Source organism: Triturus cristatus, chromosome 7 (assembly GCF_964204655.1).
Source record: "Triturus cristatus chromosome 7, aTriCri1.1, whole genome shotgun sequence".
Classification (NCBI taxonomy): Eukaryota; Metazoa; Chordata; class Amphibia; order Caudata; family Salamandridae; genus Triturus; species Triturus cristatus.
The window spans coordinates 1,154,416,292-1,154,435,921 of NC_140590.1; the positions used below are offsets into that span (position 1 = coordinate 1,154,416,292).

Here is a 19,630-nt window from a genome sequence, read left to right on the forward strand (position 1 = left end):
ACTCCACCGTCTCCTATGGTGGTGACCACAGATGCCTCCTTAGAAGGCTGGGGAGTGGTACTCCAGGAGCTTCAAATCAGCGGTCACTGGAGTCCAGCACAGAGCCTAAACCACATCAACCTCTTGGAGCTGATGGCCATTCGCTTAGCCTTGCTGGCGTTCCTTCCCAGAATTCAGAATCGTGCAGTGCTGGTCCGGACGGACAATACGACGGCCATACACTACATCAACAAGCAAGGGGGAACAAGATCGCGAACTCTGTCCAAGGAAGCTCAGACGATCTGGGATTTTGCGATTTCTCACAAGATCGACCTACATGCCGAGCACCTAGCAGGATGTCTCAACATCACGGCGGATGCTCTGAGTCGTCAGACGGAGGTGACTCACGAGTGGGAATTAGACCAAGCCACGCTGGAGAGAGTGTTCGAGATATGGGGTACTCCGACCATAGACCTCTTTGCGTCCCCGGAGAACGCCAAATGTCGGTTTTACGCAAGCAAGGTTCCCCATCGAGGATCTCTGGGGAATGCCCTTTCGATTGCTTGGTTCGGCGCATTTTGCTACGCTTTTCCTCCCATTCCCCTCATTCCTCGAGTTCTCAGGAAGGTCAAGGCGGAACCGTGCAAGATGATTCTCATTGCTCCAGCGTGGGCCCGGCAGTTCTGGTTCACGGAACTCCTGCTTCTCTCCCAGGATCGCCCAATTTGCTTGCCGCTGATTCCATCTCTGTTGTCGCGGGATCAGGGACAGGTGCTCCATCCGGATCCGAAGTCACTACACTTGACAGCGTGGCTCCTGAGTACAGAGAATTCCGTCATCTGAATCTCTTCAGGGAGTGCAGGGATGTTTTGTCTCAGGCGCGGGCGCCAAGCACTAATAAGACATACAGGGCAAAATGGAAGAGATTTTGTCTGTGGTGCCAGAGCAATAAACTCCATCCTTATAAATCCCTGCCACATCAGGTTTTACCTTACATCCTGTCGCTGGCTAAATCAGGTCTGGCGCACTCTTCTGTCAAGGTACATCTGGCTGCCATATCCCGTTTTCGACGAAAGACATCGGGGCCATCTCTATGGTCCGCGAGGATTGTAAAACAGTTCCTTAAAGGGTTGTTTCGGATGTATCCTCCGGTCCGAGCACCTCCACCGATCTGGCAGCTCAACCTAGTACTGGCTCAGCTCATGAAAGCTCCCTTTGAGCCGATTCACAGGGTGGACTTGAAGTTCCTCTCTTGGAAGCTAGCCCTCCTCTTAGCGTTGACATCGTCTAGAAGGGTTAGTGAACTCCAGGCTCTGTCCATAGTGGAGCCTTTTCTGCAGTTCAAAAAGGATGTGCTAATATTGAGAACCAACCCAAAATTCATTCCAAAGGTGCCTTCGGATTTTCATCTGAATGAACCCTTGATTTTGAATTCCTTTTTTCCACGTCCTTCTACCCAGGCGGAACGAACATTGCATTTTTTGGATGTCCAGAGATGTCTGAAATTCTATCTCGAGCGCACACGATCTTTCAGGAAGTCTACACAGTTATTTATTTCCTACAGTGCACCACGGAAGGGATTGCCTCTCGCTAAGAGTGGCATTTCCCGCTGGATCTCCAGTGCAATTCAATTCTGTCATCAGGCTGCGGGCAAACCTTTGGACAGAAGGGCCCGTGCTCATTCTACAAGAGCGATGGCGTCTTCAGTGGCTCTTTTTGCTGGAGTTGCTATCAAAGACATTTGCAGGGCAGCAACGTGGAGCAGTGTACACACCTTCACGAAACACTACTGCCTGGAGTTGGTGGGACGAGATGACGCTGCTGTTGGTCAAGCAGTCCTCAGGAATCTTTTTCATTGAGAGGTGAGCTTTCCCTACAATCCCTCCATCCTGGTAAGCACATTTGGTTCAGTAATGATTGTTTTTTCTTGATTACCATGTACTAGTTTTTACTGTAAACTGAGATGGTTATGTAAGGCCAAGTGTCTACCAAAATGTGCTCTTGTGATTTACTGCTAACTATTCTGATACAAAGCATATGAATCTATGAAAGTTCCAATACTGGGGTAAGAAAACAAGTTACTTACCTGTAACTTTGGTTCCCCAGTATTGGTAACTTTCATAGATTCTCATGCGCCCACCCACCTCCCCGGGGAAAGCTCTGCCTGTTTACTGAGGTAGTGGCTGTTTGCACAACGGCTACGAAAATCTGAGGCTCTGAGCTCTCTCAGGAAGGTTCCAAAGGGTGAGGCTGTGCTGATTGGTCCTGGCAAAAGTTTGGGCTCTTTTACACAAAGAGGGTGATATACTACAAAATGAGATGAGGCCTAAGCCTATTTTCTCTTTTGTTTCTATGGTTATGATATTTTTTATTTACCGAGGCTCCCATTCCGACGACGGGGAATGATACAAAGCATGAGAATCTATGAAAGTTACCAATACTGGGGAACCAAAGTTACAGGTAAGTAACTTGTTTTCTTGTACACTTGTACACACTGAAGTGAATGTACCAGGATGGGCATACGATGTTACAAATTGTTTAGATAATATACATTAAAAGAAAATATTTTTCACATGTGATTATGAGCCCTGATGATCTACCAACAAGACTCCCTCAATATCTTCTCTGTTTGGAGGAAGAGCATACAGCACGGTCATTGATCATTAACGAATGATAGATACATTACACGCTCCTTGTTTATAGGTTGTATCCTGATTTGGGGATTGGCAAGAGATTCACTATAGAATAGCCGCAGCTGCTGAAGTCCACAGTGATTACATGCCCTAAAAATCATACCCAGAGCTCCTCTAAGATTTATAAAATGCTGGGACTTGGGGTCATATATTTTCAAAGCATTAAATAACATTTATGACTGTAGGATCTACACAAGATCTGTTATTCCATGTTCTCGAAAGTTGAGGGCTCAGATGGAATCTTTGACACAGTCCTTAATATATAGATAAGCAGAAATAAACAAACCAATATGTTCATTTTTTTTTTTTTTTTAAACAAACTTTATTAGGTCACAGAACACAATGCAGTCAATCCCCGTCCCCCATAGTCCTCCCCCCAGCCAAATCAGGACATCTTGCAATAATCACCCCGGCACATAAGCTACCTCTGTACAGCATTCACCCCAATAATGTCCGTGCTACTAGGTAGTGCATCCACAGGAGTAATCCACCATGAGTGTGCGAGACAGCTAAAACACCCCCACCCCATCTCCCAACATCCCCCCCAACGAGCCCCTCCTCCCTACCCACCCACCCAAGCCTGTCGCCCGTACCTATCAGAAGTACATGTACATCAAAACCTCAGCCACCACCCGTCGAGTCCGCCTCCCAGCAATCCCAACAGACAGTACCGCAAGAGCAGAGGGGGGAAGCCCTGTATAGTGCACTCAAGGAACCGGGGTCCCGTCATCCCCCACCGGATCACCCCCATCCCCCATAACCGAACCTTTGAACAAGTCCAGGAGAGCCATCCATGCCCGGGCCCCTTCGTGCGATCTTTCATTGTCACTGCGTCGAGCCAAGCACAATCTATAAGTCCCCTCACTTCCCGCCCATTTCTCCATTTCCCTAGCCCACCGTAAGAAATTAGGGCCCTGCCGCGCCTTCCAATGAGAAGTAATCTCCCGCTTGGCCAGGACCAGCCCTAGATCAATAAACCTACTGGTGATCTTAGTCTTTGCTGTGTGCGGAAAGCCATGTAGCAAGCAGACCCCCGGGCCTACCTCCAAGTCCCTCTCTGTCACCGTCAGGAGTAGCGTCGCCACTTCCTCCCAAAACCCTGTCACCTGCGGACAGTCCCAGAGCATGTGTAGAAAAGTCGCTCCACTATAACCACATCGGGGGCAAGCATCTGGCCCACCAAAGTACTCAGCTATCTTGTGAGGGGTAAGGTATGCCCTATGAAAGATATAAAACTGTATAAGCTGGAAGCGTGCATTTCGTGTACACTTCCAAGGACGCTCCATGATTTCCTCCCAGTTTTTGTCCGTAAGAGGCGCTCCCAGATCCGCCTCCCACTTGACGCGCAGGGCAGCCAGGGGTCGCCGCATATCACCAGTAATCCGCCTATAAAGGCAAGTAACAAACCAATATGTTCATGATTCTACCTCACGAAATTCATAAATACAGATAAAACATGTTGAGAAGAATCCACCAAGTTCAACACATTTTCTCATCTATGGAAAGATGAAAGGCTGAGTCAGCCTGACCAGAACTCCTGCAGTTGGCATAGCGGTCTCTACAGGGGGCACTCGATTCCAATAGCTATTTGACCGCCTTCCCAAGAAACCAGAGTCTTGTTTTAAAAAACACACAATGAACGTCACCCCCTCCCACCTCCCCACCTGGACCAAATGTTCTGGGGAGATCTGTATCAATGTATATGACATACAATGAGAATGCTACATGAGTTTGTGGGGGCGGTTTGATGATATCTGTCCGGTGGAGATGGAAGAAGAAAATGGAAGAAGGTGATACCCTGTGCCAGTGGATGCAGACGCAGCACACTTGCCAATAAAAGGGGACAACATTTTTTGTATTGATCGACCAGTAATGTGTTTTTTTCTAGCCTGTTCAGCACAATTTTCTGAAGAGGATTAAGGGCTTTGAAAATAGGGTGACAGTTTAATCAGCAGGTGGCCCTCTCCCACTTTGCTGCGACCACAGAGAGAAACAATAAAATTGTGTTTACGTGGAATTAATTTGGGAAAAGGTAAGTGGGGTTGACAGATGTAGGGGGAACGCTCATTTTATTTTCCACGTTTTTCCCCCCACTTCTGTATATTTGGCCATTGACCCAGGGTAGTTAGCACGCACAGGTATTTTCTAATCACTTACTAGCGCTCACACTAAAATAAAGTTGCCCCACTTTCATAGCGCTTTGCTGTGAACATTGAGATGCTTGTTTTTACACCGCTAGCATCTTGTTTGCACACCCCTGCAGGCCGGGGTGTTTGAACTTTTGTGCAGCACAGTTCTGAAACGTGCCCCAACTCCCGCGCTGTGCGTAGTATCCTGCTGCACAGCTTCTGTGTGTTCGAGCTGTGTCTGTGTGCACATGTTTAATCCCTTTACACCTATTTTTTTGTTCAGTTTCTCTACAGGCCTCTTCCCAGGCCTTCAAAACTGACCTCAAAGTTCTCCTCCTTCAAAGACACTTCCAAATTTAATTTCACGCCCTCTCTATTATCTGAAGGAAGTCCTTCCATTATAGGAAATTCTGTTCTCCATGACTATAGAAGTGCCTTCCCAGTGTGTTTTTGTGATTTGAGTGTCTGCCATGTATTGCAGTATTCTACTTGTATTTTGGACTCTTTTGTAACATGCACATGTCACTTTTCCTCTTGTAACGTATCGTTAGCTACCTCTTGTATTTTGTTTGCTTTTCATACATGCACAATTGTCACCATTGCCTCATGTAATGTAACGTTTGTTCTTGTGTTTTGAGTGTCTGCCATTTATTGCAGTATTATACCTCTACTTGTACTTTGTACGCTTTTGTAACATGCACATGTCACTTTTTCCTCTTGTAACGTATCGTTTGCTACCTCTTGTATTTTGTTTGCTCTTGATACATGCACAATTGTCACTATTGCCTCATGTAACGTAACGTTTGCTTTTGTAACATGCTCACTTGTAATTTTCTCCTCATGTATCATTACTGTTCCTATTGTGAAGTGCTCTGACACCTTCGGGTAAAGTTTGCGCTATATAAAAACTTATAAAATAAATAAAAATATAAAATAAACTGTGCCCCGTGGTGCTTGACTCGCCGCTCTACCCGGTAAGGCCCCGTCACGTATGTCCAATCTATGTGTGTCGGAGCCCTTTCTCACGCTCCACATATGCCCGGTCTCACCCTGGCGTCATGCGTGTACAGCCTCAGAGAGCCTACAATCCATCGTGTGTGCCTAGTTCATTTATATCGGCCACTTGGGAATTACATCTCCCTGCCCCCACCGTACACCGAACACACACACACACCATGGCCCGTTTATATACGTGACAGTAGGCATCAACTTACATGCTTCAACGCCTCCTCAGGGGTAGTAAGCGCTATATAAATGCAATTACAATACAATACATGCTGCCAACACCAAGCACACCATGTGCACGCCCTTACATCAAGGGAGCAAATGTGCTGCTTCCGACAGAATACCGCTTCTATGCCTTCGAAAACATTCTTATGCAAAAGTAAAGAACTACAACTCCCATAGTGCACTGAGGTTTAAATCACTAGAGTGAAAGCGCGATGCTGACACAGGAAATCTGGCTAAACTACCTACACCACAACTCAAACTTTTACCAGGCATTGGCAGTCCGGTGCGGGGTGAGTAAACCGAGTGCAGAGTGCAGTGCACATGAGAATGTCTTCCCCCTATCACCCCTTGGAGCTTTCTAGCCATGCCTACGCCTGCTTTGAAACTGTTGAAAAATAAACCTCTTCCTGATCTGTCAGAGCCCAACAGAGCAGGCAGACTTTTATTCTACTACAGCTCCTCTCCCCTCCCACCCCCTTCCCTCTCTTTCCAGGAGCGGTCTGCCACTTCTAGGCTGCCGTACACTGCACCGTGGGCGGAGCTGTAAGACAAAGGAACCGAAAACTAAACACCCTTGCAGGCCGGTGTTTCGTGGAGCTGTAGCAGGCAGTGATTCTGAAAGCACTCGTGTGCTTGTAGACTTGCATTTCTTTTGGCAATAGAGCGGCCCAGATTGTGTGCTGCGCTCCATTACCAAAAGAAATGCAGCAAGTCAACAAGCACAAGTGTGCTTTCAGAATCCCCTGAACGTACACGTCGTGGTCCTTTAATATTGCTGCCTTCATGTGTTAAAAGGGCGCGCCTGCAGGGCAGATTGTATGCCTTTGTTAAAGTAATCATGCTAATTGCAGCGCACAATGGGTGCTGCGATTAACATGAATACCTTCACAAAGGCATGCAATCTGCCCCACAGCTGCGCCCTTTTAACAAAAGAAATGTAGCAAGTGCAGGAGGCACTTGCTGCTTAACTCACCTGTGTGCGCTTCAAACACCCCACTGCGCGCTCGAGGTGAGATAGGTGCGCGCGCGCCCAGGCGCGCAGGTTTGAGGGAACAGTGGCCTCCACTAATCCCAGGAATCTTTGACATATAATCATTAGCTTCAGTAGGTGGGGGGCTTAGGCTGAACTGTCTTATAATATGATGTGGTTCTTTATGGTATATGGTTTGTTAACCATGCTAATGTTATTTCTGATTGTGGCTTAAATACTGCATCTTAGTTATCTTAGTGTGGATGAATGAGAGAGCGAAAGGATGTATCCTATAACTGCGATCCCTGAGAGGGTCGAGAGTGTTGTGTCCTGGGGTGCCAAATCACCTGTCTCTCTGGTAAGGTTAGGAGGGCAAGTGAGGCACTATATAGCTATTCGTACTCCGGTTCACAGATAATGATGTGGTATGGTGACTCAGTCCTTCCATGCTGATGTTCTATGGTCCCAAGCCTAGTTCTGTTCTCGAGCAGAATTCCTGCAACATGGTGCCGCCAACATTTTCGTCAGGTACTTACTTGCAGGAACCTTGAGTAGTGCTTGTTCACAATATACTCACACCTTTAACCGGAGATGTCCGTGGTGTAACGAATTTATCCTCCACAATTTCTAGGGAACGCCTAGTTCTGTTGGTTTTTCAAGCTTGATCATTAAAAGGTTAAAACCCTGTTTGTGTTACTCTTTGAATCTGTTTATAAATTAACTATAGCACAACCTGTTGCTATTGCAGCCAACTGCCGACTGGCAGTCTATGGTCATCTGGGACAACATGGAACCTCTAATGCAGGAGCTGCGGTAACTTTTGTAGTTGAAGCGCTCAGCATTCTGCTCTGAAGTTTTTTATTCTTTGGTCACATTTCCAGCTGTGGATGGTAACGCTAATACTTTTCATTCAAACACTATCCCACCAGCACCTGCTGCATTTAGACCTTATGTACTTACTGAAATTCCTTCTACGGTCTGGGGTCTTGGTTTAATGGCACCGTTCCCCATGTTCTGGGGCCAGTTCGTATAGGTCCTCTCAGTAATGAGGGGGCTACTTGGCCGGAATTAGTTGGGTATGTACCATACCCTGATTTAGTCAATCTTAATCTCGTGCAAACCCATAGTTTGTACAATGTTCTCGTTCTCATATGCAGACATATTACTCAATTTATCTTGCGTACATTGTTAGCTGGTCTGACTAGACATGGCCTGTAAGCGCAAGCCCAGTTGCGTGCAGCGCTTGTAATTAGTCCTGCAATTGTTTATTAAGTTAGGGAAAAACTACCCACTACTCGTGGGGAAATACCATTTTGAATTGCCGAAAAAATCAACTTGAAACTGTGTTTCTCCTTACGGGACCACAAGTACAAAATTGTAACTATGTGCCTATCCACTGGACTGGTTTCCACTCTAGCCGACTGCAAAACCAGGTGACAATTTTTGCCACCGTCTACACTCTTTGTCATGACATTCCCCCGATGGCCGTTCTATCGAACATCCTCAAACAAATACAGAATGAGCATTGGGCAGGTCCTGCCCTCGATGTTGGGATGAAACTCATGGGTAATTTCCCCATCATCTCCGAAATTATTATTTCTAATGTTAAAGGTGAAGCAGCATCTTTGGCTATCCGCCAGCGACTTAGCGCGGTGCTAGTCGACGACTGCGAAGGTGAGTTGCCTGTAATTATTGCTTATGTATATATGTCTTTAGGGCCCAGTAGTTTGACAAGGATGCCAGACCAGCCTGGGAGTTAGCCAAAACAACATGGGAACAATCTAAACAACAATGGAAAGGTGAACCACGCAGAAGTTCTCCTCCTACATAGACGGTACCATTTTTGTGATCGCACCAAGATCAAGATTCCAGACAGGTACCTGGTTCATGATACATAATCTCCTCGTTCCTTTCAGGAATCGTCTGACCAGCAAGATGACAGAGAAGGGCGATCCGAATGCAGACAAGATGAGTATGTGAAACCAAAAAAGAAGACACAATACTCATCTGACCTGAAGATAAAGGACAGGCATCCTCCATATAAAGTCACTTTTCAGAAAAAGAAAAGTTGTTGCTTTAACTACTGAATATGCCACAGACGATGAGAACCCTCCTCCTGAAAAGGAGTTGGGTAGTGACAGTCCTCCAGGGATGTGGAACTCCCATAGTCTGTTACCCAGGACATATTGCTTGGGATCAAGGGCAACAAGTTTTCATGTGTATTATGTCCTTGGGACAAGTAGGCCCAGCACACTGCAGTGCAAACCCTTTGGCTGCCAGTTTGCAGTACCACATCATGGATCAGGGAAGGGCACTATCTGCAGTTAAGGTAATCTTTTTGCCCATATGTTAATACTTTTAAAAATTGTACTTATAGTTCATTAATTAAAATCATTTATTATTAGGGTGAGCGCTCTAAGTAAATGTTGTAAGCTCCGACTGCATTACTGACAGTGGTTGCAGTATAAAAATGTGTACACACGTTTTCAAAGTTTAGCAATATTAGGCTATGTATAATGCTCCCAGAATGCTCTCTGATTTGATGCAAATATTGGCAGAAGCTTTAAAGCAAGATTGATGATTCTTTGCTTTCAAAATAAAATGCTCATAAAAAAATGAAAGCAGGAAAAAAACATTTTGCTAAACTACTGTAAAATTGAAGGTACCATTTAGTAACGTGTTGATGCATGCTAGTATTTCCCAAAAATATTCAGAATGGAAAACCAGTGTAACCAGTTTCAATAAGATTAGGGCAAACATAAACAAGCATTGGCAAAGCCAGTAGGTCTGAAATTGGTGGTCAGCTTTTTAGTTTTGTCAATGTGTGACTTGTTTTGGCATGCTTTTTATAAAACCTTATTGGTGTGGGAGCTGCCGGGCCCACACCATTATAACAAACATTGACAAAAGCAAAAATTGTTTTTTGGTCTCAAAAAGCACAGTATGCCACAGTAGTTACTGGCACTGAACGGAACTACTTTATGTGCACATATGTTCCTTGTGAAAGAGCAGAATGTTGTCACTCACAGTGAAGCCAGTTGATACAGAGAGAGAGAGAGAGAGAGAGAGAGAGAGAGAGAGAGACAGACTTTTAAACACAAAAGGTCATGGTCAACACCAGACCAAATTAGGGGCCCATTTATTGAAGAAAGTCTCAAAAGTGCACCCATGGTATATGTCCTTGGATTAAGTGCAGCTATACAGCTTTCGTGAATTCCCCAAGAATTTACAGAAGTAGGACAAGAAATAGTACCCCCAGAAAATATTTGTGAAATGCATTGTAGCAAGAGTGAATATGCATGTGTAGATTTGCTCATGCAAAAATCTGGGTGATTGCAAGTTCACTTTCCCTCCAACCACTTTTTCCCAACTCTGGAAGAAGGTTTACATCTGTCATTGTAAGGAGTAAATTTCCAGCGTTTCTCAGTATGGGAAAAGATTAGATAAGAGTTGTTGAAAACCCTTAAAACATGCAAGTTAATAGGTTTGCTCAGACTCAAAGGGGCATCCTAACCCTGGAACTATTGCTTACCACTTCCTTCAGCCCCAGTATGTAGATATGCTGAAACGTGGCAATATAAGGGGATTGCAAGTATTCAAACACTACTATGGTATGAGCACTGGCATAATCAGAGAGGCTATATCAATGCTTTTATATAATGAGATTGCTGCCATAATTCATTGCTGCGTTACATGGCACCAAAGGGGCAAGTGGATTTTGTTACAGGACAAGTAGATTTATGAAGCAACCTGCCCCATGGACAAGTAGATATTTTATTGAATTCCACACCCCTGTCCTAGACAGCGCGGCAGCTGTCACCATAGTACGCCGGACTCTCCATCAGTTTCTGGTAGCAAAAGCAACTGAAAAATTTGTTACCGTTAAAAAGGCGGACATCCGCTTAGGCCCTCTAGACAGACTTTATCACTTAGATATTCAAATTGAAGGTGACGTTAAACGCACCATTTATACAATACTCTGGGACAACTTAACTACGTCTTATGCCATTCTACAGTCTGAGGCCGATTGGCCTTCACCATTTCTTCTTGCATCCTCCCACGGTGAGGATGTAATTTTGCCTTTTTTTCACACCTTGTCCCTGGGTCCCTGGCAAAGTCAAATAAGCTTATGCATCCGAATAGGCCCTTGCATTGGCCCCTGTGCTTTATCGTAATGATATTGGTTGGGATAAAGATTCCTGTTATCATATGATTCCTATACGGTCTACCCCACAGGTACAACCACAACATCTTATTAAACAGGACACTAAAGCGCCCGTTAAAGTAATTCTTTCCCAACTGGAGTACTAGGGAGTAATTTAACCCTGTGTCTCTCATTTGAACAATCCTCTTTTCCCTGTTTTAAAACCAGATCATTCCTATTGCATTGTCTTAGACTATAGACATTTGAACAGTCATACACACACATTTGCAGTGCGAAATGCTCATAGTACGGCGCTCAATAATGTTGTCTGTAAAAAATCCAAAACCACTTTCGAAATTTCGAATGTTTTTTTCAGTCACAATTTGGCTCCAGAGAGCTGAAACTGGTCCCACCTTTAGTGCCTTGGGTTTTCAAATGTTCGATGTATGGCTTCCTATGAGCTATAAGAACAGCCCAGGAGTTTTTGCAGCCCAAATTGTGTCAATTCTTCATGAGATTGACCCTAATGGTCTGTCCTATGTAGATGACATCTACCTGACAGATGATAAATTAAACCCCCACTTAGACTAATAATATCTCTGTAGGAAAGTAAGATCCTTCTTTCTTTTATGGTTACTCTCACTTTTTACCTGGTGTCAGTATGTTTTGACTGTAGTTTGCTGGGATCCTGCCAACCAGGACCCCAGCATATGTGCTCCCTTTCCCAAAATGGCTTTGGTAAATTCTTTTTGCAATTGGCTACTGTTGTACCCTTATAAGTCCCTAGTGTATGGTACTAAGGTACCCAGGACATCACGGGTCTTCCCTGGGTAGCAGCATGTATTGTGCCACCCATGGTAGCCCGCTTAACCTCTGACTACAGGCCTGTCATTGCAGCCTGTGTGAGATGGTACTTGCACATCTCACTACAGATATAATTTTGTCTTATATCTACGGCACTGCACTTAAAACCTTTAAGTCACCAATATGGTTGACCCTTCAGTACTGAGGGGTATAAGTGTGAGAGTGCCCCTGCATGAACAGAACATGCCTCCAAACCCCAGAGACGATTCTCCAGGCTGTGTAAGTGCGGTCAGCCATTTTAAGACATATAGTGAACATCAGTCATTATGAGATGTCTAACTATATAATGGCTGCGCTAAACCTGGTCATGTTTGGTATCAAACGTGTTGGAATCAAACCCCAACGCCGATTCCGGTGTTGGAGGTATGACCCCATGTACTGGGGGATCCCTTGGAGTACCCTCCTGTACTCCCGGTAACAGCTTTTCAGGTCTGACAGCAAACTAGTGCTGCTGCCCACCCAAGACATGATTCTGCCCTCCTGCTTCTGAGCTGTGCTCGAGCAAGGGAAAGTAGAACAATAGTTTTCCTGTGACAGGACGGTGTGACCACCTCCGAGACAGGACGTCGTGTATTTTTAACTGGAGTTGGGGCGCTTTTTAGCATTATCAGACTGCATTGTAGAGCACATTTGGTGCCCTCCTTGCATACACTGGTTTGCGCCAGTTCAGGAACCCTTGGTTCCCGCTCTGGCACGAAACTGGACAAACTAGAGAGGTGTATCCTACCCTCTGCCCCTCCAGGAGGGATCCCTGAGTTATCCCACCCTTTTCCTTGGGTATTTAAGGGCTCCCCCATGGGTGGGTCCTCAGATTTGTCAACTCTAAAACCAAGACACTCTTCGACCGTCTGAACAATTGGACTGCGCTGAACTTTGTCTGGAACCAAGACTGCATCAAGGAAGACTCCTGCTGTTCCTGGCCTCGCTGTTCTGCAAGTATTCTGCCTTGGCTGTGTCTGTGCTTCGTTCAGGTTCTTAAGGGCCTGTGGGCATCAAGGATATCCAAAGTAATCTCCTTTGGAGTTGAGGAGTCACTCCCCTGCATCTGCAGGCACTGCATTGAAGCTGACCTGTCTGCTGATCCTATTGTCCTACAGACCTCCAGAGGCTCAGCAAAACAGATGGTGGTTATGTGGCTCCCCAGAGGCCTGACATGTCTTCCCTGCAAATTGGAGGAGAGTATCCGTTGATGGAGCCACTGGGACTGAATCTCTGTGCACTCCGTCAACTTGTCTTTGCAAAGGCTTGCAAGCTCGGCACTCCAGAGATCTTCGGGCTACAAGAATTCCAGCCTCTAGCATCTCATCCCTTGAAGAACAGCGTCCTCCTTGCATCTCCTTCTGTGGTGGGCTCCACTGCTTGTTCGGGGTCAGCTCTGACTCTCCTGCACTAGGTGAGTCCCTTGGACCTTGCTGGTCCCAATGATTGCTTCTTTTCATCATCCACGTCAGTTGGGGCTACCATGGCTTGTTGGTGCTCCTGCCAGACACCGACCCCCTGGGCACTGACACCCAAAGAGGGACAGCTCCTGTCTGGCTCCTGGTCTTCCACAGCATCTCCGGGTCCCCACTGCTGCAGCAACAAGGTCCTTGTGAACTTTTCTGAACTTCTCAACAAAGTTGGGCATTGTGCTTCTGTGCCTCCTGGTCACCTCCGTGTGTCATAAACTCTGTCCCCTCTGCTTGCAGGTTCACCTCTTGAAAAATCCACCCTTGGATTCCAGCGAACGTCTTCACAGACTTCTCAAGAGGCATTTCTTCCCGAGTCGCCCATTGTCGTCTACTAGAGGTCCTGACCCCAATTCACTCATATGCACCCGGCTTCCCTGGTGCATGTAACCTGGTTCCTAGGTCATCCCCATGTGGGGTGGCTCTCCAACCTTCCACCCTCCCAAGGGTCTCTTCAGGGTCCTCTGAGAAGGGTCCTTTTTCTTTAAAACTGCAACCGTGAATTCTCTATTGACTTCTATTGAATACATGGTTGTGTTTCCACTTAGCACACAGCCTCCTTGGGATTCCTGGGTACTTACATTGGGTGGTTCCTGGTTCTCCAAGCTCTTCTAAGTCCTTTGGTCCAAGTCCTATTCTCCTTTGCAGTTTGCATTCCACTTCTTTAGTATTTGGTTTGGTCTCCCCCTGGTGATACTTACCTGTTTCTTTTAAGTATTCTTTTGCATATTATTGATATCTCTTGGCAGGAGATATACCAAGCAGTAGTGACTGTGTTGTGTTAATAAATATCTTTATTTTACATGTACAATGTGTAGTTCTTTCACATCTAATCTACACTGTTGATTAAATGTGGTATAACAAGCTACTTAACACTCCTTTAAGATAAAATTGAAGGCTGCTCTCTACAATTACTGCTTTGAGAGCTTCAAGGTTATCAAAGACCACTAAAATCACCATAAAGGTTGCCAGGATTAGTGCAAGGTACATTGCTCCTTTACAGTGTGTACCATATACTAAGCCAGCTGCCGACAATCACATAATATTGGGATCTGCTGAACTTGGTAATAAGTTCAACTTCAACAAATCTAACATAGAATTTCTGAGTGTCCTTTTCTTATGATTCTAACTTACCAATGAGGGAAAGAGTCGTGATCGTCATTTTCTGGAGGAATGTGTGCAATTGCAGCCACTAAACACACTTAAAAAAATGCAGTCTCTGCTCGGATTTTTGAATTTTAGCAGAACATACATACCTGAATATGCACAGCGCATTAAGCCTCTTTATGCTATAATAGGCCCTGATTTTTCCACTTCATGCTGGACATCAGAACACACAGATAAACTCACATCTTTACATTGACTTGCTTGAAACGTGCCACTTGCATACACGTGTAAATACTACAAACCTGGTCATACGAATTTTGTTCGGTGCAGTTGAATTTACACATATCACCTTTAACTAAGGTGACACAGTGCCTTTAGCATATAAATCTAATTTATATTCCAGTGCGGAAATACATTTTGCTTCCACTAAAAAAATACTGACTGCTGTCCAGATGGCCATCCTTAAAGAACTGCCACTTGTTCAAGGAAAACACATTATTGTCTTTACTCCAGTGCCAGCCTTGGAGACTGTCAAACAAGCCAGCATCCCTAACTCTAAGATCCTCCATCCTAGTAGGATACAGAGAGCTACATCCTTAACAGCTGTAGATGTAGACTTGATCTTCGACCCTTCTTTACAAACACAAGAATATTTGCAATATGAGCATATGTACCCATTACCGTCTGCAGTTCTGCTTCTTGATCAGTATACATTTATCATTTATAATGGTGCAGCTCAACCTGCCAGGTTGAGATGCACCATTCTAAGCAGCAGTATTCTGCTACTTGTGCCATCGTTATTGGTATTATGTTGGATAACGCTTTTCACCAGCAAACAACTCGCACGCAGTCTTTAGGAGACTGCACTGCGCAGTCGGCTGAACTAAAGGCTTTGCTTCTTGCACTTGAAAATACGAGTCCTGAATTCCCCACACTTATTGTGTATGATTCGGTATACTGCATACAGTCCTTTAATGATAATTTACATTGTTTGGGCGACTAAATGAGTTAAAAAATTCAAAGGGTACCACAATCAAGCACAAACTGCTTTGGGTTAAAGTGGCAAATCTTAAAGATAGGTCACCACAAACTAATGTAATACATGCATGGAGTCATCAACGTGTGGGAGCACACGCTATATAGAATTCTGATGCAGAAGCCAAATCTGCAGTAGCCACAGCTAAAGTAGTAGCAGTCACAACCTCTAAAACTTGTATCGATAATGATATCTTGGCTGTCGAGAATGCACTTAAAAACAGCACCCATTTACGAAAGGGATTTCCTTCTAAATACTGTAATCACTAAAATTGCCATGTTGTTCCTTATGTAACTATTCCTGGAGTTGGCAATCATTTGATTTCCAATTAATACTGCAGACATGCTTTAATTGTTGCTGCACATGAAGGTGTAGCTTCTGCCCATGTGGGAGTGATGATCGCCATTTCGCTCTTACAGCAACATTATTGGTGGCGAGCAGTGGTGGCTCCCCCATTGGGGCGTCGCCCTCTGCTTTCTCGCAGTTTTAGAAGGCAGAAACATAAACAGTAAAAACTACCATTTATGTTTCTGCTTCTCACAGTGCGAGAGAGCAGAAGTGCCTGGTTGGGGGCAGGCGGGTCGGTGGTCCTGCTCGAGGGCAGGGGTGAGTGGCTTACCCACTGTTGTGGGTACTGACTGTTTGGTTGGCCCAAGGGCCGAACAAAGCAGTCATGCGCACTCCCCCATTTTCTCTATGTAGGCTGCTGCATGCAGCCTGCATGGAGAAAATTGCCCGGCTGGGGGCTTAGGGGAGCAGGAGGAGGGAGGCTGCCTGAAACGCGCCAGGAGCTGAGGCGGCGCCGTGTGATGTGCGGATGTGAAGGAAAGTAAAAAAAAAAATTATATCATAGATACGATAGATTACTGTCCGTGACCGTTCACGCGAGGCGTTTGACATGGGGAGGAGCTTCGATGTGTTAAAGAGTAGGTTGTGGGTTGCAGTGTTATTGGTGTTTTGAGAGATAGCAGTTCAGTGATTCATGCGTCTCCTTTAATGGCGAATACTTGAGAGTAAAGTAACCGAGTGCAGTCTCCGTGCGACGCTGCTCTAGCCCGGGATGTATCACTTCATCAAGCACACCTGAGCAGAAACGTTTTGCCAGCCCCTCATACCCTGCGATGTGTTGATGTCCTGCATATTTTTCCGATTAAGTTTTGAGTGCCATGTTTTTAGTTGTATTTCCACATTCATTATTATCCAACACGTAGGCCCTTCAGCAGGTTTGCCATAACCTGAAGCTCCTACTGCCCTCCTAAACTGAGGACACAGATCTGCACCCCTCTCATTGACAGTGCATGCTGTACCTCTGCAAACAAAAGAACGTTTCTGTAAATTTCAGCAGAGTCAGTTATTGTAGTAAGGTCCGATTATCTGTTTTGAAAACCGAGGTATGCATAGCTTTCTCATTCTGTTAAAGGGCTCTGGTAGCTGTTGTTGTTTGTTAAATGGCCTTCAGCAGCTATTCTCATGTTAATGGCTTTTGATTCGGGTCAGGAGGAGAAGAGCACTGAGGAGGCGACCGGCAGCAGCGCTAGGTAAGATGAGCAACAGGCGAGAATGTGTGCTAAAGATTCCCTTTGTCATGGCTACATTCATGACTTTTCCCCTGCCTTGCCAGAAGACGAGAATGCGTCACTCAGCATTACTAAAGGCTGCAGGTTATGTGCAAACTTTTCATTAACTTTAAAACAATGGTTGTTGTTGAACAGTAGCAGAAGCCTGACATTTAACCACCCCTGTATGCCTCACCACTTTCAAATGTCACTAGCCGCCACTGGTGGCGAGGCTTATACCAACAGACTAGAAATTATGTCCTGTGTTGCGTCATTTGTTTGCAAATTCAAAGCTCCACCGTGACACATCTCTTGATTTCCAACAAGCCTTTGGCTGTATTTACCTCGATCATTGTGGTCCACTGATTTAGGATACTGCGTTCCAATTTATCTTGTGTTTAGTTGATTCTTGCTCTAGATTCGTCTGGGTTTGGCCACAGCTCTCGCCTGTCATTCGAACTGTTATTAAAGACTTGCAAGTCTTTTTCAGGACTCATGCCTTCTGTGCATTCTACTCATACCAGGGTCCGGCTCTCGCATCCACAGTGTACCGTGATTCAATTATGTTCATGGGTGTACAGGTGCATTATTCTTCTTCATATAGGCCTGAGGGCAAATCTGTTGTGGGAAGTATGAACCATGACTTAAAGCAGTCCTTATTGGCTATGGGGTGTGGTTGGTTGAATCATTTTTATGGGGTTCAACAAGCACTTAATAACCTCCCCAAAATATCTCTGGGTGGCGTACCCTGTACAAACTGGTTTTAGGCATCAGTATGTAGGTTCCCGATCTTGACGGCCCACACATTGTGGCGGCTGCCGCAACCTATGACGTAGATAGCCATTGTGCTGTCTTATAGGAACTACAAACATTCCAGAGCCCCCAGTCTAGCAAATACTTGCCTATGTCTCTCTCTTTGAGTGCTGAAGAACAAATTACAGTTTTCAGATGACTTCCAAAAGATGGAGATCTGGTTCGCGAGAAGGTGGCCATTAAATGGTTCCAGTCCTTGGCATACAAGGTACACAAACTGTGATCTTGCCACCGCTTCCAAGTTGTAAAGACAAGCGCTTTGTCTCCATCGAAAGTGTCAAACTACACCATGTGGCTGAATCTCCCTAGTAGACCATGGAGTATTCATTCACTTCCGCAAGACTTTTCTGTGCAGCTCGTGAGCACCACCAATGCTGATTTTCCAATGCTAGGGGGGGGCGTTAGGGGGGGCATGAGTCTTCCACCGACAACCTAACAGAAATGATAAGCATTTTTACTATTGCATCTCTTACAGTGGATGTCATTTATAAGGATACACCATTGGTGAGTCCTTCCCAATTGGATTTTTCGTGTCCTACTGCTAAGTCACAGCCCCCAGTCTTCCAGCTGATGACCTCCGAGTACTATATGGTTCAAGATGATTCTTCTCCAGCACTGATTTGTGTTACCATTTCGTTGTTGAAATGCACTTATCTAGTCCCACCTTGGATATATGTTTGGATCGAACTTTCCTTGGTTTTTTTGTTCATGTGGATTGGATTTGTGAAAGTTTTTTTCCTGTCAATTAATGGCCATTATCTCCCATAACGTTCTGCTGCGGAACTGGTTGACTGGGTGTTGGCCCCCATTCTTCTTTGCATAAACTGAAAAGAGACTTGTCCCTTGTCAATATATTTAGCTGTTCCAGTGACTGATGGAATTGTTTTGGATAAAGTTCCTTTCAACATATTTGGCCCTATGGCGTTCCTGTAGATACCATATGTGTTCAAAGTTTCTGTGAGCTATGTAATAGTACCTGTAATCTATAATGTCAGAGCTAAAAAAAACTATATCTTAATTCTGCTAACTATGCCAATATTTTTTGTTAACATCACTATGGACATCATTTCCTGCACAGAGCCAGTAGTAAGTGTCTACATTTTAATTATACACAATGGGAAAATGTTTCAACTCCCACACAAGGGAGCTTCAAAAAGCATAGAGACAAGTTCACATATTTTACAGGACATGGCACTTCAGATCCTAAGTCATATTATTTCAAAATGGTTCCTACCCCACGAAAGCAATATATGCTGACGTAAACCAAGCAAATATATACAGCTTCATTTGTCAACTAATTGGCTCTTAAAGGCTAGGATTACTGGAACAACACTATTGATTTGAAATCTGTTTGGGGAATGAAATCTTGGTGGGTTCAGGGAACGGAAGCCTTATATTGAGCCTAGGGGAGCAGGAGGAGGGAGGCTGCCTGAAACGCGCCAGGAGCTGAGGCGGCGCCGTGTGATGTGCGGATGTGAAGGAAAGTAAAAAAAAAAATTATATCATAGATACGATAGATTACTGTCCGTGACCGTTCACGCGAGGCGTTTGACATGGGGAGGAGCTTCGATGTGTTAAAGAGTAGGTTGTGGGTTGCAGTGTTATTGGTGTTTTGAGAGATAGCAGTTCAGTGATTCATGCGTCTCCTTTAATGGCGAATA

The 19,630-nt window shown here is 45.0% G+C and overlaps 1 protein-coding gene across 1 annotated transcript in view; it reads left to right on the top strand.

Moving 5' to 3' along the window:
- Nucleotides 1-8,482: 8,482 nt before the first annotated feature.
- The window catches only part of LOC146811310 (cyclic nucleotide-gated cation channel-like), a 215,616-nt gene continuing 204,468 nt past the window's right edge, over nt 8,483-19,630 (top strand). Inside the window, exon 1 of the mRNA XM_085615054.1 lies at nt 8,483-8,675. Coding sequence (XP_085471180.1) covers nt 8,483-8,675 — 193 coding nt within the window. The remainder of the gene's footprint in view (nt 8,676-19,630) is intronic.